We start from the raw sequence: 27,486 nt of genomic DNA, 5'->3' as shown, positions 1-27,486 counted from the left end.
CGTATGTAAACTGAAGGATATGTAACCTTCAGGCTGTAACTTTGCATGATAGGGTCAGTTACATAGACTCCATGTGTCTTATTCCAGTCAACAGACAAATCTCAGGCTTAGGCCTACCACTGTGCCACTGGCAGCCAACCTAGTAGACTAGAATCTACTCAACTGGTAGATTTTGCATATTGTGCCTCCAGATTGTCACTGTTTTGAGGGAGGGGTTGAAATTTAGATTTGTGCAATTAAGGTGAATTAAACCACTCTTTCTGGGACGCGGGTGGCGCTGTGGGTTAAAGCCTCAGCGCCTAGGGCTTGCCGATCGAAAGGTCGGCGGTTCGAATCCCCGCAGCGGGGTGCGCTCCCGCTGCTCGGTCCTAGCGCCTGCCAACCTAGCAGTTCGAAAGCACCCTCGGGTGCAAGTAGATAAATAGGGACCGCTTTCTAGCGGGAAGGTAAACGGCGTTTCCGTTTGCAGCTCTGGCTCGCCAGAGCAGCGATGTCACGCTGGCCACGTGACCCGGAAGTGTCTTCGGACAGCGCTGGCCCCTGGCCTCTTGAGTGAGATGGGCGCACAACCCCAGAGTCTGGCAAGACTGGCCCGTACGGGCAGGGGCACCTTTACCTTTACCTAAACCACTCTTTCACCCCAGCACAATAAATCCACTTTTCATTTTTGGATTTTTTGCTATGAGAAATGTGGTGGGGAAGTACACTGAAAAGTATGGGATGAACAAACGATTAATGGGAAGCTGTATGATTACCCCACAAGCATATCAAGAGGAATAGCTCATTGTTGTATAACTGCCCTGTAAACAAATCAGAACAAATGCTCAGTACAGACTGAACAGAACAGCCACGAAAGCTTTGTGCAAGCAAATTGGGACGAATGATGAATAAATAGATCATATGGAGATGTGCGTGTATAGGAGAGAATTGTAAACATGGAGGCCAACAACAAAGCATCTTGCGGCACCTTGGCTCCTCATAAACATGTATGAAACAGCCTATAGAAAGAAAGGACCTTGAAAAATGTGTGATCTGTGTAATTTGAAGCATGTGATTCCACACAGAACTGGTGTCCAAAGTGAAACCATAAGTCATGAAACCACGCGGAGGGAGATGCATGGCTTCTGTTATGAGCGCCTTCAGAGAGCATGTGTGCGAGTGTGTATTCAAATGGTTCTGTTTAGAGGTTATAAACAAAAGGCAGCTCTCCCCGTTGTTGTAGTAGAGTGTGTGCTACAGATTCTGGGATACAAGCGACATCAAAGCAACTACGCTAATGAATTTCCTTAGCATTCATTGGCTCTATAAATGTGCTCCATCTGAGTAAACAAAGCTGCTGTTGTTGGGAATTTGAAGCGGCTGAAAAGTTGGAATGCTTAAAAGAGAAGTTAAAAGGAAGACATTTCCCCTTGACTGCTTCAGAGTTATCAGATAGGCACATGGGTGTCTGTGGGGAGGGGCAAAGGGGGCACTTAACCACCCCCAATCCTAAATGTATGCATTAATGTACATGCACACACACATTCAGATTGTCAACAGGATGTTTACAGTGATCTCTGAAACCGTTCCAAATGAGCGCGGCTACCAGATTCTGACTCTCCGCACTTTTTTGTTGAAGTCTTCCTGGTCCAGCAGGCAGCTCAGATGAATGACGCAGCTTCTGATTGCATGATGCTGCTTCTGCAAATGTTGTAATACAGTGGTACCTCGGGTTAAGTACTTAATTCGTTCCGGAGGTCCGTTCTTACCCTGAAGCACCACTTTAGCTAATGGGGCCTCCTGCTGCCGCCGTGCCACCGGAGCACGATTTCTATTCTCATCCTGAAGCAAAGTTCTTAACCTGAAGCACTTTTTCTGGGTTAGCGGAGTTTGCAACCTGAAGCGTATGTAACCTGAAGCGTATGCAACCCGAGGTACCACTGTATTTGGAAACCCTAGAAACATAATGATTATATAAGGAGTTGTGATGCTTTGTTACGCTCAGCTGAAAGGTTTGGGGGTGCTGCTGGGCCCAGCTCTGCTTTTCGAGGGGCAGGTAGAGGCAGTGGCCAAGAGTAGGAACTAAAAAGGCCAACATGTTGCTCAGGGAATGGGTAGAGAGAAACTCCTTTCCTTGGGAAACAGAAACTTAGTGCTACTGTTTGATTGGTTCAAGGAGGTGGGAAGGCACAAGGGTTTTCTATACAGCTGTACCTCGGAAGTCGAACAAAATCTGTTCCGTTCGACTTCCAAAATGTTCAGAAACCAAATCATGGCTTCTGATTGGCTGCAGGAAGCTCCTGCAGCCAATCGGAAGCTCCAGAAGCCACGTCAGACGTTCGGGTTCCAAAGAACATTCACAAACTGGAACACTCACTTCCGGGTTTGCGGCGTTCAGGAGCCAAAATGTCCAAATACGAAGGCGTTTGGGATCCAATGGATGACTGTACAAGGTTGGTAGAGAGGGAAAGCGAAGAAGCAGAGCTATTTCAATTTCTTTAAGCTATGGATTTCATTAACTGCTTTAAAAAAGCAGAAGAAAGCTTAGCTAGTGAGCCCTAGACACGTCCTGAAGTTACTGCTTCATATATATCCTTTTATGGATAGCTCAGTTGGTTAGAGGGGACGCAGGTGGCACTGTGGGTTAAACCACAGAGCCTAGGACTTGCCAATCAGAAGGTTGGCAGTTCGAATCCCTGCCACAGGGTGAGCTCCTGTTGCTCGGTCCCTGCTCCTGCCAACCTAGCAGTTTGAAAGCATGTCAAAGTGCAAGTAGATAAATAGGTACTGCTCCAGCGGGAAGGTAAACGGCGTTTCTGTGCGCTGCTCTGGTTCGCCAGAAGCGGCTCAGTCATGCTGGCCACATGACCCGGAAGCTCTACGCCGGCTCCCTTGGCCAATAAAGCAAGACGAGCGCTGCAACCCCAGAGTCGGCCACAACTGGACCTAATGGTCAGGGGTCCCTTTACCTTTACAGTTGGTTAGAGCCTGGTGCTGATTATGCCAAGCTTGCAAGTCTGATATTCCTGCATTGCTGGGGGTTGGACTAGATGATCCTCAGAATCTCTTCCAACTCTACAATTCTATTATTGTGCAGGTAGCACCCAAAATGTCTGCTTCAAGAGACAGTAAATCTCCAAGGGCAAGGCATGAGAGCATCCCAATTGAAAACACGGAGGCAGCTACCAGTCCAGTCCAGCATCTGATAGAGGATTTGCTCTCAATATATAGCTCCCCAACTGGAACAACAGGAAACGTTGGGCATGGGTCACTATATATTAAGAGCAAATCCTCTATCAGATGTGAGCTGTTTACACAATGCTGGACCCCTACAGAAAGTTACAGCTTCAGGCATAATAGTACAGCTCCAAGAGCATTTTGCCATGCATGGCTTTCTAAATATCTTCCTTAGTTAGCACACTCTGCTGCTTTGAAACACCCAAGTTGTGAAACATGAAACTCATGTTGTGGTTTTGAACTGTATCTCAAGAAGTTCGTGGGACAAGGATAAGACAGGGGTTCAAACATGGTAGGAAAAGAAGGAGCACAAATCAGGGCAATCTATCCTCAAGCAACCTTTGTCCATGGCTTATTCCTCAGCTTGGGAAAGAGCATAAACAACCCTGGCAAAGTGAATTACAGTGGTACCTTGGTTCTTCAACTTAATCTGTTCTGGGAGTCCGTTCAACTCCTGAAACCATTCAAAAACCAAGGCACGGCTTCCAATTGGCTGGTGGAACTTCCTGCATTCAATCGGAAGCCGCAGAAGCCGTGTTGGACGTTCGGCTTCCGAAAAACGTTTGCAAACCGGGTGTTCGGGAGCCGATTTGTTCAGGAGCCAAGCCGTTCGAGTACCAAGGTACCACTGTATTTCTCACTCATTATGGGATAAGTCAGAGACAGCAGAGATGTTACATCATGTACCTCAAGATAGCAACATCTACCTTGTAGGTTCATGAGAAACCCACAGAATTATCACACTTACAAGGCCTTAGTTTGACTTTGTAAAGACTTTGCAAAGACCTTGATGCTCAAGGAAGCTGCTTCTGTTTCTGTGCCCATAAAAGTGAGGTCCTGCTATCAGGATTTTCCTAGAAACTTATATGGTGCTGAAGAAATATTTCCCCCCTTTGGAATCAACATCCTAGACCAACTTCCATTCATTCTTGTAGTATCAAGACAGAAGAAGTACATTTCCCTGAGACTTCAAGGGGGTGGGGGGATGAAATCTTGAAAGAAGAGCTGCAATCCAAAGGGAAACTGGAAATTCTCAAAAGCATCAAAATACATACAAATACATATGAATTATCAAAGGAGAACAAAGACATGTTTTATTTTTTTCTTCTACAAAAATCTTCTCCCTAGGCTATAACAATGCATTACTCAGGCACGATCAATATATCTGAGCTTGAGAACCAAAGTACTTTGAAATAAATTAGACTAGTAGGAGAAGAAACAAAGAACAAATTAACATGATTTTAAACACTGCTTAAATTTTTATGAACTTGGACCTTGAAATGTTATGATGAGCTCCCAGGAGCCTGTGCTAATATTTGCCAATAATTAAGAGTTGCACTTTCATGTTCCCTCTGATGTGAAAGGTTGGAAATCAGTGTGTTTGCTATCTTTATGGTCATACTGATATATCTTTAAAATAATTGTTTATTTTCTTAATTATTAATGAAATTCTTTAAACGGCTCTATTAAATTTTATTTGTTGGCATGTTCCTCCACCTCTTGCTTTTAATATCCTAATGCTTGAATATTCCTACTCCTCACACAGCTTTACATTACTTTAGATTATTCAGAAGGGATGGCAAATATAAATAAACCCTGAAACATGCAGCTCTGAGGATTTGAAAGTACCATCCTCTGAAGTATCCTGGGGAACAAACAAACTCAGTGGCGTAGCGTGGGTTGTCAGCACCCGGGGCAAGGCAAGTAATTTCTGCCCCCTAACCCATGGATTTGCGCCCCTAACCCTAACCCCCAGATGTTGCGCCCGGTGCGGCCGGCCCCCCCTGCACCCCCCACACTACGCCACTGAACAAACTCCAACAATTTTACCTGCTTAAGGCAGGCAGCACAGCCTTAAATAATAGGCCTTTCATGAAAGTGACAAAGGGATTCCTCAAGCATTCTGTGAATAAACCCCAATGAGATATATTCGGGACTGAATATTCAGTATCACGACTGTTGCTGTTTTAATCATACTCTTGGGCTGCAATCCTGTAGCCACTTTCCCAGGTGCAAAACCCCTTGAACTCAATGGGACTTCCTTCTGATCAGGCATATATAGGGTTGTGCCGTTAGTCCGTCAAAACGCCCTATCAAAAGAGGTCAACTCACTTCAAAAACTCGAGGTGAAAGCAGCTCTAACTCGCGACCACCCCAACAATTTGGAAACTGTGCAGCAACATTGTCAGTTTCAAGATGCCCTCTTTCAAAAGGGGCAGGGAAAGGCTCCCAAGAGCTCACTGCAGTAATTTCAAACATTCCCCGTTGGCTATCTTTGCAGGCTTTTAGCTGTTGGGAGGAGCAGAATTTCTCTAGACAGCAGGGAAATGTAAAATAAGACTCCTGCCCAATTATTAGAATAAAATTCTAATCCCGTTACTTATGGGTATGATTTATTTTTTAAAGACATTGTTATCAGGGCCTCACTTTCATCTGAACTTAATATTTCTAAAACAAGTACAGTGGTACCTCGGGTTAAGTACTTAATTCGTTCCAGAGGTCTGTTCTTAACCTGAAACTGTTCTTAACCTGAAGCACCACTTTAGCTAATGGGGGCCTTCTGCTGCCGCTGTGCCGCCGGAGCACGATTTCTGTTCTCATCCTGAAGCAAAGTTCTTAACCTGAAGCACTATTTCTGGGTTAGTGGAGTGTGTAACCTGAAGCGTATGTAACCTGAAGCGTATGTAACCCGAGGTACCACTGTAAAGATGCAAAAGATGTCATGTAAAGAGAGAGGATTTTTGTTCTTCCCACCACCAATGTTTTCAACTGAAGGGCTGTGGTGATTTCTCTCTCTCTTAAACAGAAAGCCTTAAATGATGTTGCCCGGCATGCAAATGTTCACACCCTCTTCTCTCTTAAGAGTGTATCTGAGCCACCACTGTCTCAGGTCCATGCAATCCTCTTTGCTCAAGAATGCCTTCAGCACCAATGTCTTCTTGCTGAGTTGCACCATCACAGCACCAGAAGAACTGTTTGCTAAGTTCCTACAATTATATACAGTGGTAACTCGGGTTACAGACATTTCAGGTTACAGACTCCGCTAACCCAGAAATAGTACCTCGGGTTAAGAACTTTGCTTCAGGATGAGAACAGAAATCGTGCTCCGGCGGTGCGGCGGCAGCGTGAGGCCCCATTAGCTAAAGTGGTGCTTCAGGTTAAGAACAGTTTCAGGTTAAGAACAGACCTCCGGAATGAATTAAGTACTTAACCCGAGGTACCGCTGTACACCAGGCACATCCAACTCCCAAGAAACTGCAATCTACTCACAGTATAAAAAGACTGGCTGTGATCTACCCATTGTCATTGCCAAGAGTTGTTGAGATTTTTTTAGGGGAGGGTTGGCCAAAGTTGTTAAGCTATTTATTATTATTATTATTATTATTATTATTATTATTATTATTATGGAGAGTAGACTACAAGGTTTTTGAGGTATTTTGGGGGGGATCTACTAAGAACACTAAGGCGGTCAATAAACCGCAATCCACCTGGGACACCCCTGCAATCAACCAGTAGATCGCGATTGACCTATTGGACATGCCTGAGATCTACCCCTCTCCATTTTCCACATGGTTAGAACAGGGATAGCTCTACTCTTCATCATCAGAGGCACTGGTGAGCAATGAAGAAGCACAGACCCCCATTAAAATGCCACCAGAATCAGTAACCCTTGTACAGCAATGGTATCGAAACTCCCGTATTTTTCGCTCCATAAGACGCACCTAGTTTTTAGAAGAGGAAAACAAGAGAAAAAAAATATTTTGAATGAAACAGTGGGTGTATGATTTTTGTGGTTCATGCTGTGGCCACAGACATGTGAGTTTGGGGTAGCCCAATGCAAAAATCCATGTGGATCTGTGCTTTGTAACTACATTTTTGCGCCATTGCAGCCCCACGAAACAGTGGATGCATGGTTTTTTGGTGCAGGCTGTAGCCATGGACATGCTATGTGATCTGATGCTGAATTTGGGGTGACCCAATACAAAAATCTTGAGGATCCATGTGGATCGGTGCTTTGTAACCACGTTTTTGTGCCATTGCAGCCCCAGGCAACAGTGCGTGCGTGATTTTCTCAATCTATCAAAAAACAGCAAATTCAGACAGAAGTTTTAATATCGCTTCATAGGATCTGTGCAGGTCTGGAGCTAGCTAACCAAGAGTGGTAGTCTAAGGGTTCACATCATGGGGGAGTAGGGAATAGGAATGGGTCTGCTTGTCTGTGCTCAGTATAAACTGCTTAGCTAGCTAGGCATCTTTAGAATGAACACTCAACAATAGTTTCTCAATCACAGGCTTTCATGGCCAGCCATTGATGTAGAGCCATTCCAGTTTATACCACAATATATGAACAATTGCTAATTTAATGTGCAAGATCCAGGTGTCTCCTCTTGAGAAAACGTTTCTGTTCTGATGATATGGCAGTCTTTAAGGGGCCGCAAAATTCTGCATTGTTTTATGTGTTCTTGCATTTCCTGGCCTTCGGAAGCCACTGTTTTTCCTTCCCCCTTTATTTTCGGATTTCATGCTCTTTATTCAGCTCATAGTGGTGAGGAGGAATGGAAGTTCCCCCAGAATGTCTACCTTGTATACATTATTTACACAATGGGCCCCACATGATTGGCTAATTCCGGGATTCTCCTGTAGGCCAATCATGTTGCCAATTTCCTTCCACCTGCAGCTGGATTTTATATATATATAAAAGTTTTTATTAATTTTCAATACAATATACATATAATACCATATCAGAGGTTTATCACAAATTATATATTATGGAGTTCCTTCAGCTTATCTGTCAATCATCCGTAATTAAATTTTAGTTACGCATTTCCTAAATTTAATACTGCCTTTTTATATGCCTTCCTAATCTCATTTTCTTTTTTACAATACTCCTCAACCTTTCACAGAGCTTCTTGAAATCCCACGAATGTTGTTTGTTCATCACATATATTTTTCAGATATTCTACAAATTTCCCCCAGTCCTCGATGAACTTGTGGTCTCGTTGATATCTAATCTTCCCAGTTAATTTGTCCCCCTTTATTTTCAGGGTAACAGTGTCCCAGATGAAGTGGGCTCTGGTCCACAAAAGTTTATGCCATAATAAATCTGTTGCCACAAGACCCTTGTGGGATAACCAGCCTCATATAACCAACACGCTTAAGTCTAATTGATGCATGAATGGTTATTACCATGGAGTAAGCTGTCCTTCTAGGATTAGCTCACCTAGGGAGGGACTAGGCAATCAAGACTATGTTCCCCTCCAGTCTACCAGAGAAGCTTAATGTTCCTATTTCACTAATTTACAAATTTTCACCACTGTAACTAAGCCAAGTTCTACAGCCTGTGCAACTATTTCTGAATGCTGTATGGAAAAGCACAGGAACGTGACCTTTGGAGAGTTTGTAAGTAAAGCATTTTTAACTTTCTAAATGTGTAGTCTTTTTCTATGTTAGGGTAAGAGGGAAGTTTTGGAAGTCACAATGGCATATTTCAAAGGTCTGTATTTCCATGGTTTACTTTGGTGCAAATTTTGTGATTTTAAATCTCTGCTGGGGTTATCTCACCAAAGAGGACTTGCGCCAAACCTGGGTCTTGGCACCCAGGAAGTCTCCTTTCTATATACCTGTTTTTTCCTTGCCACCAACAACCCTTACCTGTTTCTTCTGAGTTCATACCCATGACTTTTGTCTCGCTGCAGACCTGAAGTTTATCTGAGAGAGGAAGAGTGTGAGAGAGGGAGAGACTGTGTGTGTGTGTCAGGAGTCAGTAAGAGACCAAATGGGAGTGAGCCCACAGGAGATGGCCATCAGTGGATAGCTGACATAGCTGGGGTTGTAGGAGTTGGTCAGCTCAATCTGCAAGGCTACCCAGGCACTCAGGGATTTGGTGTTGGATGGAGAGACATGCTAGCTATACAGCACCTGAGGCATTAAAGGCAAAGGGACCCCTGACCATTAGGTCCAGTCGTAGCCAACTCTGGGGTTGCGGCGCTCATCTCGCTTTACTGGCCGAGGGAGCCGGCGTACAGCTTCCGGGTCATGTGGCCAGCATGACTAAGCCACTTTTGGTGAACCGTTTACCTTCCCGCCGGTACCTATGTATCTACATGCACTTTGACGTCCTTTCAAACTGCTAGGTGGGCAGGAGCAGGGTCCGAGCAATGGGAGCTCACCCCGTTGCGGGGATTTGAACCGCCGACCTTCTGATCAGCAAGTCCTAGGCTCTATGGTTTAACCCACAGTGCCACCTTAACCCACAGCGCCACCCCTGAGGCATTACACTTGTGCTAATAATCTTTTTCAGTTTGTGTAGTCTTTTAAATAAACATTAGCCAAGAGGTGAATGAGTTGCTTGACCTACCCGTAACCTTAATTTTATGAGTGGATAAAAACGTATGAAAATGATTTGCAAAATCTGTCTAATGACACAGCAGAGAGCACATGTTAATATGGTTTCCTCCAGATATGGTTGCCTGTGATAAACGCTACCAGATTTCCCCCCACACACACCCATCGTATTTTAGGCTACTTACACAAGGAAGACAAATGGGCTCAGCGAAAGGGCATTTCCTTTGGAGGATGCAAGCTACAGACCACCCAAGAGCCATGCAGCAGCGATGGTATCAAGCTGAAAAGCTAGCACAGGGCTTTCCTAAGTCTGAGAACGCAGATAGCTGCGATAGGCGCTTTGAATCCATTGTGAAAACAGGCATGAGATAACTTTTTAACATAAATATAAATTTAAAAATAGCCTAGGATGCTAGAGGAGAGTTGTGTGTTCTGCTGGTGGTGAGAAATGGACTGTATACAACGACAGAGCAATGAAATAAATAGATTAGATTAGCATTTCAAGAGTTCTTTTCACATCCCCTCTTCCCTTAAGAACCTTATAGGCTGACAGTGGCAGTTGCTTCTATAATTGTGGTAAAGGTAAAGGGACCCCTGACCCTTAGGTCCAGTCGTGGCCAACTCTAGGGTTGCGGTGCTCATCTCACTTTATTGGCCGAGGGAGCCGGCGTACAGCAAGTAGATAAATACTTCTGGCGGGAAGGTAAACGGCGTTTCCGTGCGCTGCTCTGGTTCGCCAGAAGCAGCTTAGTCATGCTGGCCACATGACCCGGAAGCTGTACGCCGGCTCCCTCGGCCAGTAAAGCGAGATGAGCACCGCAACCCCAGAGTCAGCCACGACTGGACCTAATGGTCAGGAGTCCCTTTACCTTCACCTTACATTTAATGAGGTAGATTTTATTAAGAAAAAAAAAGAAGGTAAATAAGTGGCTAAAGAAATGCTAAGATGTAAGTGAATATTTATGAAAGCCAGAGAGTGGGATGGGGGGAAGTTGAAGCCCAGTTTGAGCAATGCTTTTGATGATGAGATTATGTAATGGAATGTGATTATGATAAAATGTAAACTTAATAAAATTATTATTTTAAAAAAAAGAACTTCGCATAAGGGTTCCTGGGGTGGAAGAGCCCGTTTTCATCTATGATGGTGAAGCAAAATGTTCCAAACTGCACCAATTTGGATGCCTCTTGAGATATCATCACCCAGTTTGGTGTGACGGTTCTAAGACTGTGCCAAGGATCTGCAAAGGGCAGCCCAGGGGCTGTTTGCAAGAGGACTTTCAAAATGCCCTGCCTGTGCCTGATAGTCAAACTGAGCAGAATTGAAACCTCCACTCGTAAGCTGGTGAGCGCTGGGTGCAAGCCTGGGAGCTGCAGGGCTCTGTTCCACCCATGTTTTACCTACATGTGACCTGCTAGGAATTAAAAGGAGTGACCAAGACTGCATAAGCCCAAAGGCAGAAAGATTCCATGACTGGGGCGGGGGATCAGAGAAGAACCAGCTACCACCCCCAAGTTCGGCCTGTGCTAGAATTTGGTCAGTCTCTTACAATCAGTTATGGCTCCAGTGGCAATAGTCACATTTCAACATTGGGGTTATGGCCCCGACGGCAGCAGTTTCTTAGAGGTTATGGGCAGAGCCAGGTACTTTCAGCTAGTATCTTATAATTGGGGAGGTGGAGAATGCAACAGCTGCTACTGCTACAGTGGTACCTCTGCTTATGAACTTAATTCATTCCAGAGGTCCGTTCTTAACCTGAAACCATTCTTAACCTGAGGTACCACTTTAGCTAATAGGGCTTCCTGCTGCTGCAGCGCCGCCGGAGCACGATTTCTGTTCTCATCCTGAGGTAAAGTTCTTAACCTGAGGTACTACTTCCGGGTTAGTGGAGTCTGTAACCCGAAGGGTTTGTAACCCGAGGTACCACTGTACTAGCAGTTATATCTTAGCTTGTCGCCATAACACTGAAAGATATGATTATTATATAGATAGTTTGTGTTTACTCTACGATTACTACACCCCCCTGTTCAATTCAGCATCGAACTCCAGGTGGTATTGGGGGCAGCTTTCCCAGGAGTTCGTTCACACCCTTAACATATAGTTGAACCAAGGTGGTGAATCTTGCCTTCAGACCACACCCTGGGATTAGAAAACAATTCAAAGTTTTTGCTCAGTTTTATTCCAAACTCAACACAGTTTCTACATGCCTACATAGAACAGCACAGGTTGCTGTTGGGGAATCAACCCTGGAATTAGGAAGCCAGAGCTCTTTTGATTGTAAAATATGCTGAGACATTTACAGCACCTGGCGTGGCGGAGATCTAAATTGTGTTGTCGTCCTGTAGGTTCCCCAAGCTGCCTCGAACAGAAGCTCAAAACGCCCCGTCGAAGGTGTCAGCAGCCTAAAGTGCTGAATAGCCCCGAGGACAACGTGTATTATAACCAGTTAAATGTGAGTTCAAAGTGGCAATAAAGCAGTTTTACTGGCTTTGTCTCCAGTTAATAATTTTGTTATTGATACCTGTTCCAAACCCCCCCCCAGTTCCCCCACCCCACCCCCACCCCCTTGCCCCCACCCCACCCTGACGTTCTTCAGCTCTCGTCTTGAACATGTGCTTATGCTCTTTATCTGTTGCTTTCATGTCAGGATGTCTGGCTTCACGGTGAATAATTGATGTGGTTTATCAAAGACGAGCAAGATGCATGCTTCATCAGGCTCGCTTGAGCCCTTTGATCAAAAAAATTATGCTGTGACTTCTGATATTATCAGCATCTGCTTGCATTCAACACAAAATCACTTTGAATTAAAAATTAACGACTTGCTGCCTTACTTTGACTGTGTGTTCTTGGCCCTCTCCACAGGGAGCTCTAGAATATCAAGGGAGCAAGAGGAAGCCAAGAAAACTTGGGTAAATAGCTATCTTCTTAGTTCTAAGCAACTGTAAACAGAAGAAGGTCCTTTGTGATATTACAGAAAACGCACAAACTTTCTGGAGAGAATTCTAAAAATAAACAGCCAGACTCAATATAGCAACCTTGGCTATTCTGCTACAGAAGCAAACAGAAAACGGCGTCTAATCTTGTCTGTTAAAAGATGGCAACCATCTCTTGCAAGACTGAGGGCAACCGGGCAGGTTCTTCTTGACGGAATTTCTGCAAAGTTTTGATTTGTCTTTCTTTGTTTTGTAATGGGTTTGATACAAGGAGTGGACTGGGAGTCCTAGAAGCAAATGTCCGCCAACTGTCCGCACTGGATCAGAATGAGGGGCAGTAAAATGCAGAAGTCCTTCCTGGCCTCTGACATGGACCAGCTGAAGGGAGAAAAGGCAAACAAAGCATTTGTTCCTCAAAAGAGGCGGTCCATGTTCATTCTTGCCTGTGGTCTGCTTTGTTTGCGACTCCTTTTCCCTTACGCAGATTCAGTTTCCTTAAAGGGAAAATCATGCGCACTCTCAATTATGAAGTGTCCTGTTCTTGTTTTCCAGTGAATCCCTAGATCAGATAGCCACTGAGTACATCAATTATAAAGCATGCTAGCAACAACAACCACCTGACCCCTCAAAAGCCATCCCGGATAAAATAACCTTATGGTGCTTCTGAACCTCAAATGTGATTCAGACATATCTGCATTTTATATAACTTGCTTGTGTTGGTGTTTTAAAATTGTAAACCGGCTTGGGTGCCTTGGTAGAAAGGCAATATATAAGTCCAAATAAAGTGTGTTGTGAGGGAATGGATACAGTCAAAGAAAGCTGTGCTTGGTCCCCATTGACATCAATGAAACACAAGTCTTAATTAATTTGCCCCCTTGATTTCACTGCAGCCTAGGTTCAACTGAGTCTGAATCCAACCCAGTTTGTTTGTGAACATTCATTTAATATTTCCTTTAGTATGTTATGATCCTTTGTTGTTTTGTGTGTGTGTTTACAAATAATAGTTTGACAAATTACCACTATTACTACTACTTTTTGTGTATGCTGCCTGGGAACGACATCTTGTCTGATAGAGAATCACGCTAGCAATGCAGTTACCTTCTCCTAGTGCCATATAGGAACAGTTTTTTATCTCAGTGTGCAATTTTTAATAACCACTCAGGGCAGGACCAAGGGAGCCTTGTTGAGGAAGTGGAAAACACTTCCATTCACTCAAGGGAGGAGGCCTCCAATTTCTACCAGTGTGTCTCTCACCTAAAGCACCCCATCACACCCCACACTGTTTCAGAGCATCTCCTGACCTACCCTTGGGGCAGGGAAACAAAGAGCCACAGCAAGGAAGAGGAGGCAGGAAACCTTCTGTGTGTAAAATTCCCCTTGCAGTTCTTAGGATCCATCCACAAAGTTTAAGCAACCTGCAAGCAGTGGTGCTTGAAGTGTAGGTGGGTTCCCACAAGGCAAGACACAGTGATAACAGCAAGAACATTTATTGAACTAACAGAACTGGACAACAGGGCCAAAGCAACTGCTTCTATACATTTCTGAAGGCCTGGGCCACTCCCACTCCCAATGCCATTGGCTGTCTAAACTTCCAAGCTGCGAATCATGACTCAGAGTTTAAGGGCCAATGGCAGAGGCCCAAATCCTGAAATGTTCTGTGATTGGATATCATGTATCGAATCAAAACACGGGCTCAGAATCCTTAGTCCAGACTCAAGTTCAGGCAAACACAGACCACTGAATACGTAACAGTGCTATTCCATTACATGAATATCCGTTGACTATGTGCACGACGCCACAGCTTAATTGAAGTATGGCTGATCACTTAAAAACAAACAAGGACTGCACTGATTTTGTGTGGCATGGATTTGTAAGAATCATTTGACAGAAAACCAAATCATGGCTTTCCTCACTATAGAAACTTCGAAACACCATAAATCCAAACTGTATTATTGACGAATGATTCATACACAGCTCCTAAGCAGGAAGTAGCATGCTATGTTCCTGGGTTTTAAAGCCTGGAAGAGTCCTAACTCAAAGCCAACACCTTAAATTGATCCCAGTGACTCTAGGGCTCTAGTGCATGTCTACTCTGAAGTAGGCCCCACTGAGTTCAGCTGGACTCACTCCCAGGTTAATGTGCATATGATTGCAGCTGCAGTGTATTATTCTTCGATAAGCCATATACTTCACCTAGGGTTGCCATATTTCAAAAAGTGAAAATCAACAAAAGTTGACGAGCTTTATTTACAAAATCTCAATGGAAAAATGAGTTTTTGAGCTATTTTTAATGAAATTCACCAAAATCTACACATCTGACACGGGCTGCCATACGTCCAGATTTTCCCGGACATTTCCGCCCAGACACTGTTTACGAGGGCCAAATACAGTGGTGCCCTGCAAGACGAATGCCTCACAAGACGAAAAACCCGCTAGATGAAAGGGTTTTCCGTTTTTCGATGCGCTTCGCAAGACAAATTTCCCTATGGGCTTGCTTCGCAAGACGAAAACGTCTTGCGAGTCTTGCAATTTTTTTTGCTTTTGCCCCCTTTTTCTAAGCCGCTAATAGCCTTTTAGCCGCTAAGCCTTTAATAGCCGCTAATCCGCTAAACCGCTAATAGTGCTAATCCGCTAAGCCACTAATAGGGTTGCTTCGCAAGACGAAAAAACCGCTAGACGAAGAGACTCGCGGAATGGATTATTTTCGTCTTGCGAGGCACCACTGTACCAGCTATGTTCAGAAAATTCATGGCAACCCTAACTTCACCAGCCAACAGTCAGTCATCAAGCACAAGATTGTTTTTGTTCTACCACTCCTACGAAAGCACATTTTGTACCCAGTAAACATAAACTTCTAAAAAGAATGTGGTAAGCCATTCAGGATGGTTTGTGTTTCCCTCTTTTTCCTCAGGCAAATAAAAGTGCTTGATTGGGAGGATGAGTATTACAAATCATTGTCAGCCGCAGATTCCATCACAGAGGAGGAAAACACATTCCAAGCTCTTCCTTCTTCCAGAGGAGTATCCTTTCGGAGCTGAACTTTTACCACTTAACTCTTTTGGTACAATGCTGGTAAGAAACTTAACATATGATTCTCATTTCTGGTTCACATGTGTGCATGTGGTATGCACATTGCCAATCAGAAGGTTGGTGATTCGAATCCCTGCGACGGGGTGAGCTCCCGTTGTTTGGTCCCTGCTCCTGCACACCTAGCAGTTCAAAAACACGTCAAAGTGCAAGTAGATAAATAGGTACTGCTCTGGCAGGAAGGTAAACGGTGTTTCCATGTGCGGCTCTGGTTCGCCAGAAGCGGCTTAGTCATGCTGGCCACATTACCTGGAAGCTGTACGCTGGCTCCCTCGGCCAATAAAGCGAGATGAGCGCCGCAACCCCAGAATCAGCCACGAGTGGACCTAATGGTCAGGGGTCCCTTTACTTTTACCTTTTTACATAATACTTTAAATACATATTTTGGGAGCACCTTGACGTACGCTATTTGACAACATAGGCAGAACAGGAAGAGATTCAACAAATGCTGGTGTCTACCATGGTTCTGTATCCTGCATGCACACTATACATTTAAAGCACAATTTTATTTTATCCCCCCTCCACTCTATAATCAATTTTATTAAGTTTTCGAAAGTTTAACATATAATCTTCAATACATCATAAATTAATCTTTTTTTCCACTTCCCACCTCATTTTCCACGGTTTTTTTATTTATCCCCCTCTGTATTCTCTAAATCCTTCGGTTGCTCATAATTCAAATCCTTCTCGGGAGTTCATCATACAGTGGTACCTCTGGTTACATGCTTAATTCGTTCTGGAGGTCCGTTCTTAACCTGAAAGTGTTCTTAACCTGAAGCACCACTTTAGCTAATGGGGCCTTCCGCTGCCGCCGTGCCGCCACTGCACAATTTCTGCTCTCATCCTGAAGCAAAGTTCTTAACCCGAGGTACTATTTCTGGGTTAGTGGAGTCTATAACCTGAATCGTCTGTAACCCGAGGTACCACTGTACTGTAATATTTCCTTAAATATTCCGAAAAGGGCTTTCATTCTTCCACAAAACAATCATCATTAGGTTTTCTTAGTTTGGCTCTTAACTTTGCAAATTCAGCATACAGTGGTACCTTGGTTCTCAAACTTAATCCATTCCGGAAGTCCGTTTAACTCCCGAAACCGTTTGGAAACCAAGGCACGGCTTCTGATTGGCTACAGGAGCTTCCTACACTCAAGAGGAAGCCACATCGGACATTCAGCTTCAGAAAAACATTCGCAAACCGGGACACTTACTTCCGGGTTTGCAGTGTTCGGGAGTCGATTTGTTCGTCAACTAAGCCGTTTGAGAACCAAGGCACCACTGTAATCCATTGCCTTGCTTATCCATTCTTCTTTGGTGGGAACTTCTTCTTCCTTCCATTTAAAGCACAATTATACCCCAAAAAGAGTCTTGTAAACAGTAGCATAGGCCTCCACAAAGCTACAACTCCCAACACACTGAACAAACTCCAGTTCCCAGGATTCGTAATGGAGGGGGGCGACTTGCTTTAAATATATGGTATGTATGCAGCCCAAGAGAAGGCAAGAAAAGGTAAATCAAAACATCAAAGTGGCAGCCTTGTCTCAAAGTGATGGCTTGTTTCTATAACAGAATATCTTGCTAACCGTAATGGAATGGAGGGGTCATAGCCTAGTGGTAGAGCAACTGCCTTGCAAGCAGAAAGTGGCAAGTTCACTCCCCCCAGCACAGGGGTCCCCAAACTAAGGCCCGCGGGCCGGATAAGGTCTGAGGGACTCATTTATCCGGCCCACAGCGACTGCCACTGCCCACTCTTACCGGTGCTGTGCTGCGCGGCTGCCCACTTCCAGGTCAGAGGAGCACCGGAAATAGCTTTTGCGCATGCGCAAGCGTTATTTCCTTTGCACATCCAGGTCGGAGGAGGCCTGTGCACATGCGCACAAGCTATTTCTGGTGCTCCTCCGACCCAAAAGTGTGCCAGAAATAGCATGTGCGCACGTGTATGGGCACGCGCTCCCCTGCCCTCTGGCCTGCCACGCGATCAGCGCTGGAGACACCAGCCCGAGGCGCGGTAAGTTTGCTGACCCCTGCACCAGCATCTTCAGGTACGGTTTGAAGAGACACCTGCCTGAAACCTTGGAGAGCCACTGCAAGTCAGTGCAGATAGTAACGTGCTGGATGGATCAAGGGCCTGACTCTATATGAAGCAGCTTCCTCTGTTCCTGTGCATGGCACGAGTTAGGGTGACTCTTGTAGCTTTTGCCTCGTAAATAAAACGTGACACAGCATTGGAGGAGGCATTCAGAGACACAGCCGAACTCTGAAAACTGGAGTAGATTCATAAAACGAGGAATAATTAGCACAGTGGAGGAAGCTAGTATAGCCTGCGTTCAAAATGCTGAATGTGTGCTTTTTGACATTATCTTGTCAAACGGTATTTTGTGATAGAACATGTGGCTCTTGTTTCCCCAGAGGAGAAACACGCACACATTTTCAAAAAGCCTAAGCGGTAGAACAGTTAAGAGCCTATTACCGAATCGCTTGATTTTATGACGTGAAGTTGGAAATAGTTAGATCGGAGCCAAGACTTTGCAGCACCTCAGGAAAATAAATTATATGGTCTGTTGTTGGGTGCCATTCATGTGGACTCTCAGGTCGCTATGTGTCGCCTTTCAGCCAAACTGTGCAACGGGCAGTGGTGTGCATTGCCTTGTTCTCCTGACCCCTTGGTATGGGGAAAACAGTGGGCAGCTTAAATGGACAGGAGCCCAAGAACATGTCACATCCCAGGGAACAGTAACCTGTAACTCTTACCACTACAGATTCCTGATTTTAGCCCTGATAGGCAGTTCCTAATGGTGGGCTAGGAAAATAAGGAAGATATGCTTTCATTGATTTAATGGGAAGGCACCAGCTTTAACGAGTGATGGGAAAATTGAATTGGTGGGGCTGTGTTAAGGCCTACCTAGGCTCCCTTACACCCATGGCAAGGAGCTGTATTCGGGCCTCCAAAGCCAGGAGAGACCATGGACCAGAAAACTCCAAACGTTTGCTTTCCGTCTCCTTTCACACTTCAGCCACTGCCATCAGGGTCAGGTCTGCTCGGCTCAGCTCGGCTCCCTTCATCCACTTCCTCCTCCAAAATTCTGTCTGTCTGCCTGCCTTCCTGCCTACCTCTCTCCTTCACATAGCTGTCAACTTACAGATTTCAAAATAAGGGACCAGCAGCCAAAATAAGGGATTTTCCAAGCACAGGTATGTTCAACTTCTGAGCCCCTCCAAGCCAAAGGCAGAAAGCACAGCCAGCAGCCAAACGAAGCCTCAAGCGGTGGTTCCCACAGCACAGCAACCCGGCAAAGGGGATGCAGCAAGGAAAACCACCATCATCTCTCTGCTGGGAAGCACTGAGCAAAGGCGAGTCCCCAGGCAATGCAGCCGATTTGATCGGCACAAGGCATGCAAGCTCCACCCCCCAGTCGTTCTTAGACTCCTTATTGGGTGAGCAACACAGCCAAGCAACACAGTTGGAGCCTCCCTCCTCCCTGGCCGGCAGGGAGGGAGGGAGAGGAGCTGCTTCCTTTCAAACCCGGGAAATTTAAGGGACATCATCAATAAGGGACAGCAGCGGGACACGGCGCTGGGATAAGGGAGTTTCCCGCCAAATAAGGGACGGTTGACAACTATGCTCCTTCCACATGCTGTCTTCCCTTCCTCCTCCTCCTGCAAGTCAAGAAGCAAAGCTACAGAGAACCAGGCGGAGGGCCTTCTCGGTAGTGGCGCCCACCCTGTGGAACGCCCTCCCATCAGATGTCAAGGCAATAAACAACTACCTGACATTTAGAAGACATCTGAAGTCAACCCTGTTCAGGGAAGTTTTTAATGTGTGACATTTTAATGTATTTTTAATCTTTGTTGGAAGCCGCCCAGAGTGTCTAGGGAAACCCAGCCATATGGGAGGCGGTACAAATTTTATTATTATCTGCATTTGAGAACCCCCTCCCCCTGAAAAAGGGTGCCTTGCTCCATGGCAGCAGAGGACAGAGCTCAACTGCTTCTCTCTCAGGGGCAGCGCCGCAGAGGTTGGCTGGCTGCCTCTCAATTGGGGGCAGTGCTGCTGCCGCCTGCTAACTTTGTGGGTGCCCGGCCCCCGGCATTATATTCTTGTGGGTGTCCAAGCACCCACGGTACCCTAGAGTTGGCTCCTATTGCCTATTCCAGGGGTAGGCAACCTAAGGCCCGGGGGCCGGATGCGGCCCAATTGCCTTCTCAATCTGCCCCTCGGATGGTCCAGGAATCAGCGTGTTTTTACATGAGTAGAATGTGTCCTTTTATTTAAAACGCATCTCTGGCTTATTTGTGAGGCCTGCCTGGTGTTTTTACATGAGTAAAATGTGTGCTTTTATTTAAAATGCATCTCTGGGTTATTTGTGGGGCATAGGAATTCGTTCATTATTTTTTTTCAAAATATAGTCCGGCCTCCCACATGGTCTGAGGGATGGTGGACCGGCCCACAGCTGAAAAAGGTTGCTGACCCCTGGCCTATACAATGTATGCTTTCTGTTTAGAGTCACTGGCAGCACCCAGTATGGACTAGTGACATGAATTGTCCTGTACACTAGAGGAATTCCATTTCCATTTGGTTCATTGGTATCAAGGTGAAACCTGCTTGAGGCAATTCAGTTAAAGGTGGTTTGCTGTCTTCCTGCTTTTGACTGGGAGACTGGATCAAATTTTCCTGAAAGCCATACTTTGTGGAAGTTAAAGGGTGGAGGCACTGAATGTAATTTTGTACTACTATTAGTTGCTGGCAAACAGCTAGAGAAAAGCAGCCTCAGAGATGTTTTGATCCCTGTGTTTGGGGCTGGCACTGCAAATGCCGGCTGCCAATTCCTTATCATTCCTTCTCAGCCTATCGTTTGCAAATAAATGGATTGTTTTCCCCAAAGACCCTGTGAAGAGGAGCACCGCTCTGGTCTTCCACCACTCAGGAAAGGCACAGAGAAATATTTAAGTACAAGGGGTTTTTATTTTATTTCCCACTTCCCAAATCTCTTTATTGGATACTTGTCAAACCAAGTTTCACAATACATTATATGACTTTGGTTACAGAAAAGAAACTTACTTTGGTTAAAGAAAAGAAAAACAAAGGGGGGAAGGCAATGCGTTTCTGTCAAGAAAGTAGTTACTGGTAAACTGTTTAAGTACAAGTTTGCAAGTAAAAATCTCCAGGCACCCGGCTGGTCCTATTTAGCAGAAATGTCAGAACTGTGCAACTGTCAAGACCAGGGGACAAGCCAAGGATTGGTATTGAGGGAATCGAGCCAGAAATTCAGAACCAGTTAACAAGGAAGGAGACACTATCATTAGCCAGGCAAAGCTCTGAACATGAAGTCTTTATATCCCTTCCTGTTCAGGAGAGCCAATAACCAGCCTGGGTAGGTAAAGTCACTCCAATACTTGGTAGTCAGATGGACATGGAGAAATGCCACCTAGATCCTATAATAATAATGTTATTATTTATACCCCGCGAATCTGGCTGGGTTTCCCCAGCCACTCTGGGCAGCTCACAACAGAATTAATGATAATAATGATGATGATGATGGTGATGATGATAATAAACCAATAAAACATCAGACATTAAAAACTTCCCTAAACAGGGCAGCCTTCAGATGTCTTCTAAAAGTCAGATACAGTGGTACCTTGGGTTAAGTACTTAATTCGTTCCGGAGGTCTGTTCTTAACCTGAAACTGTTCTTAACCTGAAGCACCACTTTAGCTAATGGGGCCTCCTGCTGCCGCCGCACCGCCGGAGCACGATTTCTGTTCTCATCCTGAAGCAAAGTTCTTAACCGAGGTAATATTTCTGGGTTAGCAGAGGCTGTAACCTGAAGCGTATGTAACCTGAAGCATATGTAACCCGAGGTACCACTGTAGTTGTTTATTTCCTTGACTTCTGATGGGAGGGCATTCCATAGGGCGGGCGCCACTACCAAAAAGGCCCTCTTCCTGGTTCCCTGTAATCTCACTTCTCGCAGCGAGGGAACCACCAGAAGGCACTCGGAGCTGGACCTCAGTGTCTGGGCAGAGTGGAGATGCTCCTTTGGGTACACTGGGCCAAGGCCGTTGAGGGCTTTAAAGGTCAGCACCAAGACTTTGAATTGTGCTTAAAGTCTAGTCTCTAGACTTCTCCATTTGGATTTCTCTGCTCTAGGAAACAAACCCCACAGGGAAAGTGCTGATTGGCAGCACTTGCAGACCCACTTTACCTCCCCCACAGGTGGGTGTGGCATGGGGAGAACAGCATCACAGACCAAATTGGGACCCTTGAAAGCCTGGCTGAGCCTGTGGCTGGAGGTTCCCCATCGCATCAGAAGCAGATTGCAGTAAAAGTCCAATTGCTAAAAGTGAAGCATTCTTAAGCCGGTCACTTTGAAGGTGATCCAGAAACTACAACTAATCCAGAATGCAGCAGCTAGACTGGTGACTGGGAGCGGCCGCCGAGACCATTTAACACCAGTCTTGAAAGACCTACATTGGCTCCCAGTAAGTTTCCGAGCACAATTCAAAGTGTTGGCGCTGACCTTGAAAGCCCTAAACGGCCTCGGTCCAGTATATCTGAAGGAGCGTCTCCACCCCATCGTTTAGTGCGGACACAGAGGTCCAGCTCCAAGGGCCTTCTGGCGGTTCCCTCGCTGCAAGAAGCCAAGTTACAAGGAACCAGGCAGAGGGCCTTCTCGGTAGTGGCACCTGCCCTGCGGAACGCCCTCCCACCAGATGTCAAAGAGAACAACTACCAAACTTTTAGAAGACATCTGAAGACAGCCCTGTTTGGGAAGCTTTTAATGTTTGATGTATTACAGTATTTTAATATTTTTTTTGGAAGCTGCCCAGAGTGGCTGGGGAAGCCCAGCCAGATGGGCGGGGTATAAATAATAAATTATTATTATTATTATTATTATTATTATTATTATTATTATTCCATTACGAGCTCCTTGTAATGCATCAATCTGAAACGTGTGAAACCCACTTGCAATTAGTTTGCCTCAAGGAGAGCTAGGAAAACATACTATGCACCTCCTCAGAGCTGCTGTTTTAGGGTCGCCACTGTGGTCACTGGTAAGTGCATCCCCAAAACCTGGTGCAAGAAACTCACCCTTATTAAAGTAACATTAAGTGCTCCTTTTTATCGATCTGATCCTCTGGCTTAATGATTAGAACTTACTGATGCTTTAATAATAACCTTTGCAGGCTTTCTCCCATTTTACTTGGTTGTAAATCGTTGCACAGAAGAAGAAGAAAAAGGGGCTGCGGAAACTAACTTAGCATAAACATTTTGCAGAGGACTTTAAAGGCTAGAAGGAAGAGCAGGATTCGGTTGTGCTGCATGCTAACTAAAGGGGGTGGGAGAATCCCACCCTTTCCAGATAAAAGAGAGCCTTGAGTGTGAACATCAAAGAATTGTTAATGACCAGAAACACCATTAGGGTTAGCATCCCTTTTGTTTCAAGCCTCTCACACCTGCAGCGCATCAGACACTGCCTTTGTTGGTCCATCTGAATTACCTCTATTAGCATTTATAGAAAAGTCATTGGCAAAACCACTAATATCGCTCCTGGCCTCCTCTGGGCCTCCCCCCAATTTTAAGCCTGATATTAGTTCTCTGTGGGTTTCCTTTATGATACAGAATCTGCCAAAGGAAGAGCCAATAGCCCAGGATTCTGCTGATTGCAAATGAGCTGGGCTGTGAAAGGAGAAGGATAGCTTTTGTTACTGAAAAGTAATATCGGCAACTGTACGAGAAGCACACATAAGAAGCTCACACATTAGTGAGAGCAAAACCAGAGCGTGAAATTCAGATTAGGCTACCACAGGCTATCAGAAGGAGCTGTTGCGGTGGGGAGCGAGGAAAGAGAGAGGCAGGGAACAGTATTGGGGGAACTTGGCACTGGCTGAAGGTGTAACCTGTTCCATTTGGCCCATGAAAAGCAGTTTAGCAGATGGCGCGACCAGCTGTCCTTTTCAGCCATTTAATAAACTCTTTGGTGGTAGCAGTTTGGGAAGTAGGGGGCAGAGAGGTTTTAGGCTAGAGGGGAGAGGGAGGGAAAAAATCAAGAAATCTGTCCCAGTTGTCTTTGCCAAGTATTAAAGTCAACTTTTAACAAAAAAAAATTAAAAAATAAAGAATTGCAAAAGGGAGAAAGAATCTAATGGAGGATGTTGCCCTGCTTATCAATGTTCCGCACCCCCAACTCCAAATGTCTATTTTCCACTGATAAATAAAGGCCCAGTATGCCAGTGTACGAAAACACTTATTACACTGTTATCTTTATATGTCATTTCAATTTCAGCCTTTGCAAAGGAGGTGTCTAATTAGAAATCTTAAATGAACTGTGGAATGAAAAATTGAGCTGGTAGCTAAGGCAGGAGCATGTGACAAAATAATAGTCGAAAAATGACCTATTTTTATCCATAAGACCGAACTTCCTTTAAGGTTCAGGCAACCAACTGATAAAAATGGATCCTACAATGAACTCATGGGACTCAATCATCTGAAACGCCGCTGACCTTGCCTTTCTGAGCATGCGGATGCTACTGAGAGTTTTGATGCATGACCTCTTTACTTCCAGTGATGACACTAGTGAGATAGCCTTCCATATGCTTTTTCATCAATAACATTTCAGGGAGGTTCTGTGTGTCTTTTTTTTCTTCCCTTTTTTAATTAATATTCTTAATGCAACAGTTTAAGTGGCAAGTCTCAATTATGTGAGAGATGTTTTATTTAAAAAGCATGTCTGGTGTCTTTGAAGGGAACGGTTCTTTTTGCACATTTACATGCTCCCCAGCTGAGCGGCCACCCCTTTCATTTGACAAGGGCTTTGTTCTGCCTACAGGCCTATTACAAGCCCTAGATTGTTTGCCCTTAATAAACTGCAGCAGCAAGGCAGCTAAACTCCTTTTCAAGTTAGGGGTGCAATGCAGCACATATTCCTCCCCCCTCAATATTTGCCGAGCGCCTAACAGTTAAACTTGCTACAGAAGCAAACTTGCGAGTCTTGTTTGCCCAGCTCCCTGACCACTTCTGTAGCAATCCAGGAACTACGTTGGTTACTTCGCATTAGTCTAGGCTAGTAAAAGCAACGATTTCTGCAATGGTTTGCATCATGTGCAAATACAACGTCAAGCTGTATTTTTAAGGCTGGGCGCATGAAATCGTCCATCATCAGACTGTTTCCTTCCAGATTAAAATTGAGGGCTTTAATCGGATTGTAAATGGTGCTGTTACCTCACAGCCAGGAAAATCAGAACATAAAGAAAAGGCTGCTTGATCAGGCTAAAAAAGGTAAAGGGACCCCTGACCATTAGGTCCAGTCATGGCCAACTCTGGGGTTTCGGCGCTCATCTCGCTTTACTGGCCGAGGGAGCCGGCGTACAGCTTCCAGGTCATGTGGCCAGTATGACTAAGCCTCTTCTGGCGAACCAGAGCAGTGCATGGAAACACCATTTACCTTCCCGCCAGAGTGGTACCTATTTATCTACTTGCACTTTGACATGCTTTCAAACTGCTAGGTTGGCAGGAGCAGGGACTGAGCAATGGGAGCTCACCCCGTCACGGGGATTCGAACCGCAGACCTTCTGATTGGCAAGCGCTAGGCCAACCGCGTCCCTTTGATCAGGCTAGCGGCCCGTCTATTCTTGTAACATGTTCTCACGATGGCCAGCCACAAATGGACAGGATGATGAGTTAATGGAGGCTGCTGTGGCTATGTGCCTTTCTAGGGGAAGCCAGGAATCCATTTATTCTTACAGAACAGAAGCTTAGACGTACAAGGATTGTAATATGGATTTTACACCTCTGACAAGTGTTGTATCCTCCTTGGCGATAAGCAATCCTGAATTCTGGCATAGCATTCTGTTTTGGCATATTAACTAGTTCAACCACCATTACCCCAGTATTATCTATCTACGCTGGGTGGCCCTCACGATCTTGGTGAGGGGTCTCTCTGACATTCATTACCCAGTTATTTGATTGTCAGTAGCAGGGGATTGAACCCCCAACCTTTGGCATGCAACACACACGCCTCCCTAGCAAAGTTGTAGTTGTGCTTCCTTTTTATGGCTATTTGACTATAACTTTTGATAGAATACAGATAATTGAACAAACTTTGTTGCATTCCATTCTTCATTAAATTACCTTTCCATTGATATATAATTTTATGGTATCACTCCAAAACAAAGTGGTGTTATGAGCCATCAAACCTCGGAAATACCCTTTTCCCAAAAGGTTTCCACAATTTTGGCCACTAGTGTATACTAGTGTAACACTGTTAAGCATTAATCTGTTGAAAGCCGATAAACAGGCTGATAAAGGTTAAATGTGTAAGAAATAGTAATAGAAAATGGGATGTGTAATGGAAAAACCCAAGTGGGGCCTGCGATAATTTGTTATAGTGCAGAGGGCTCCTGCTCAGCAACTCTACTTGTCCACCATGCCGTCTTTCAGAAGATTCTGTCCTGTTCCCTGTGCCAGTTATGCTATCAGTGAGATAGCATTCTTTGGGCACTGAGCATGCTCAGTCCACATTAGGCTGCTCAGAGAGGATTCTCCCTTTTGCAGATATTTTTAGGACTCCCACAAAGCACGGAGCTTCCCCAAGCCTGCTCCTACTTCCCTTGTAAAATTTTGGGGTTTCCCCTGTAGTTTCGTGAGAGAGGGCTGCTTTAAAGAGAGGGCAAAGGGACACGGGTGGCGCTGTGGTCTAAACCACTGAGCTTCTTGGGCTTGCCAATCAGAAGTTCGGCGATTTGAATCCCCGCGACGGAGTGAGCTCCCGTTGCTTTGTCCCAGCTCCTGCCAACCTAGCAGTTCGAAAGCACACCAGTGCAAGTAGATAAATAGGTACCACTGCGACAGGAAGGTAAACAGTGTTTCTATGTGCTCTGGTTTCTGTCACGGTGTCCCGTTGCACCAGAAGCGGTTTAATCATGCTGGCCACATGACCCGGAAAGCTGTCTGCAGACAAACGCCGGCTCCCTCGGCCTGAAAGCAAGATGAGCGACGCAACCCCATAGTCGCCTTTGACTGGGCTTCAGTCCAGGGGTCCTTTACCTTTACAATAGGGAAGGGGGGAGGATAGAAATGCAATAATAATAATAATAATAATAATAATAATAATAATAATAATAGTAATAATAATTGCTATCCAGCAATTCATGACAGCTTTTATAAGCTTGTAACATATTGTTCACATGTATAAAAAAATATACTCCATGCATCACCTGCGGAAGATAGCTTCTGCATATAAGCTGCACATGGATTTACTGCACATTTATACTTTCTCACATTCTCCAAACCCTGCACATTTGCTGTAGGTAAATAACTCTAGTGTCTAGGGTTGGAATTTCTTAAGAGAAGCAACAGAAGTATCCTTTACTGGAGCTCATTCTCCTGTGGCAAACCACAGATCTCAGCTGGGATAAATTATTTTCCCCATGGGCTTTCCCAGATTGCACAAAGTGGTTTTGCATTTTATAACAAATTACCTCTAGATTGAGACACATTTGGATCACTCTGAAATGTGTTTATAATTTTTCAGCTAGTAAAAAAAGATAGTGGTATCACTTAATGTGCCCGCTACTGAGATGAAAGAAAGCTGGTGCCACCAGAATTATTTATTTTTGGCTCAGCAGCTGCTTCTGGGCATTGGACCTCTGAGGCATGCAGCCCTTTGCATGTGTGAATCTGTTTCCACCTCCACTGAAATGAATGGTGCTACCTAGGCAGATAGGTGTCCTGGGAGCATCAGAATTACGTCAGGGTGATAGCTTTCAGAGTTGCAATTTCTCGCAGTGTGCTATGGTTTGCAAACTACAGGTTTCTAACCATTCCTTGGACCACATCACACATGACAAATTTCCTACCTGGATAAAGAGTACCGTACTTATATTGTCGCACACATGACAGACACACACTTAG

General features: G+C 45.0%; 1 protein-coding gene across 1 annotated transcript in view; it reads left to right on the top strand.

Annotated features, from left to right (window-relative positions):
* The window catches only part of MYO3B (myosin IIIB), a 288,566-nt gene that overhangs the window by 254,035 nt on the left and 7,045 nt on the right, over positions 1–27,486 (top strand). Inside the window, exons 34-36 of the mRNA XM_081899516.1 lie at positions 11,905–12,011; positions 12,422–12,468; positions 15,404–15,564. Of these exons, the coding sequence (XP_081755642.1) occupies positions 11,905–12,011; positions 12,422–12,468; positions 15,404–15,530 (281 nt within the window). The 3' untranslated portion in view covers positions 15,531–15,564. The remainder of the gene's footprint in view (positions 1–11,904; positions 12,012–12,421; positions 12,469–15,403; positions 15,565–27,486) is intronic.

Source organism: Podarcis melisellensis, assembly GCF_964234715.1.
Source record: "Podarcis melisellensis genome assembly, chromosome: 1".
Classification (NCBI taxonomy): Eukaryota; Metazoa; Chordata; class Lepidosauria; order Squamata; family Lacertidae; genus Podarcis; species Podarcis melisellensis.
This window is presented reverse-complemented; position numbering and strand designations above follow the sequence as displayed.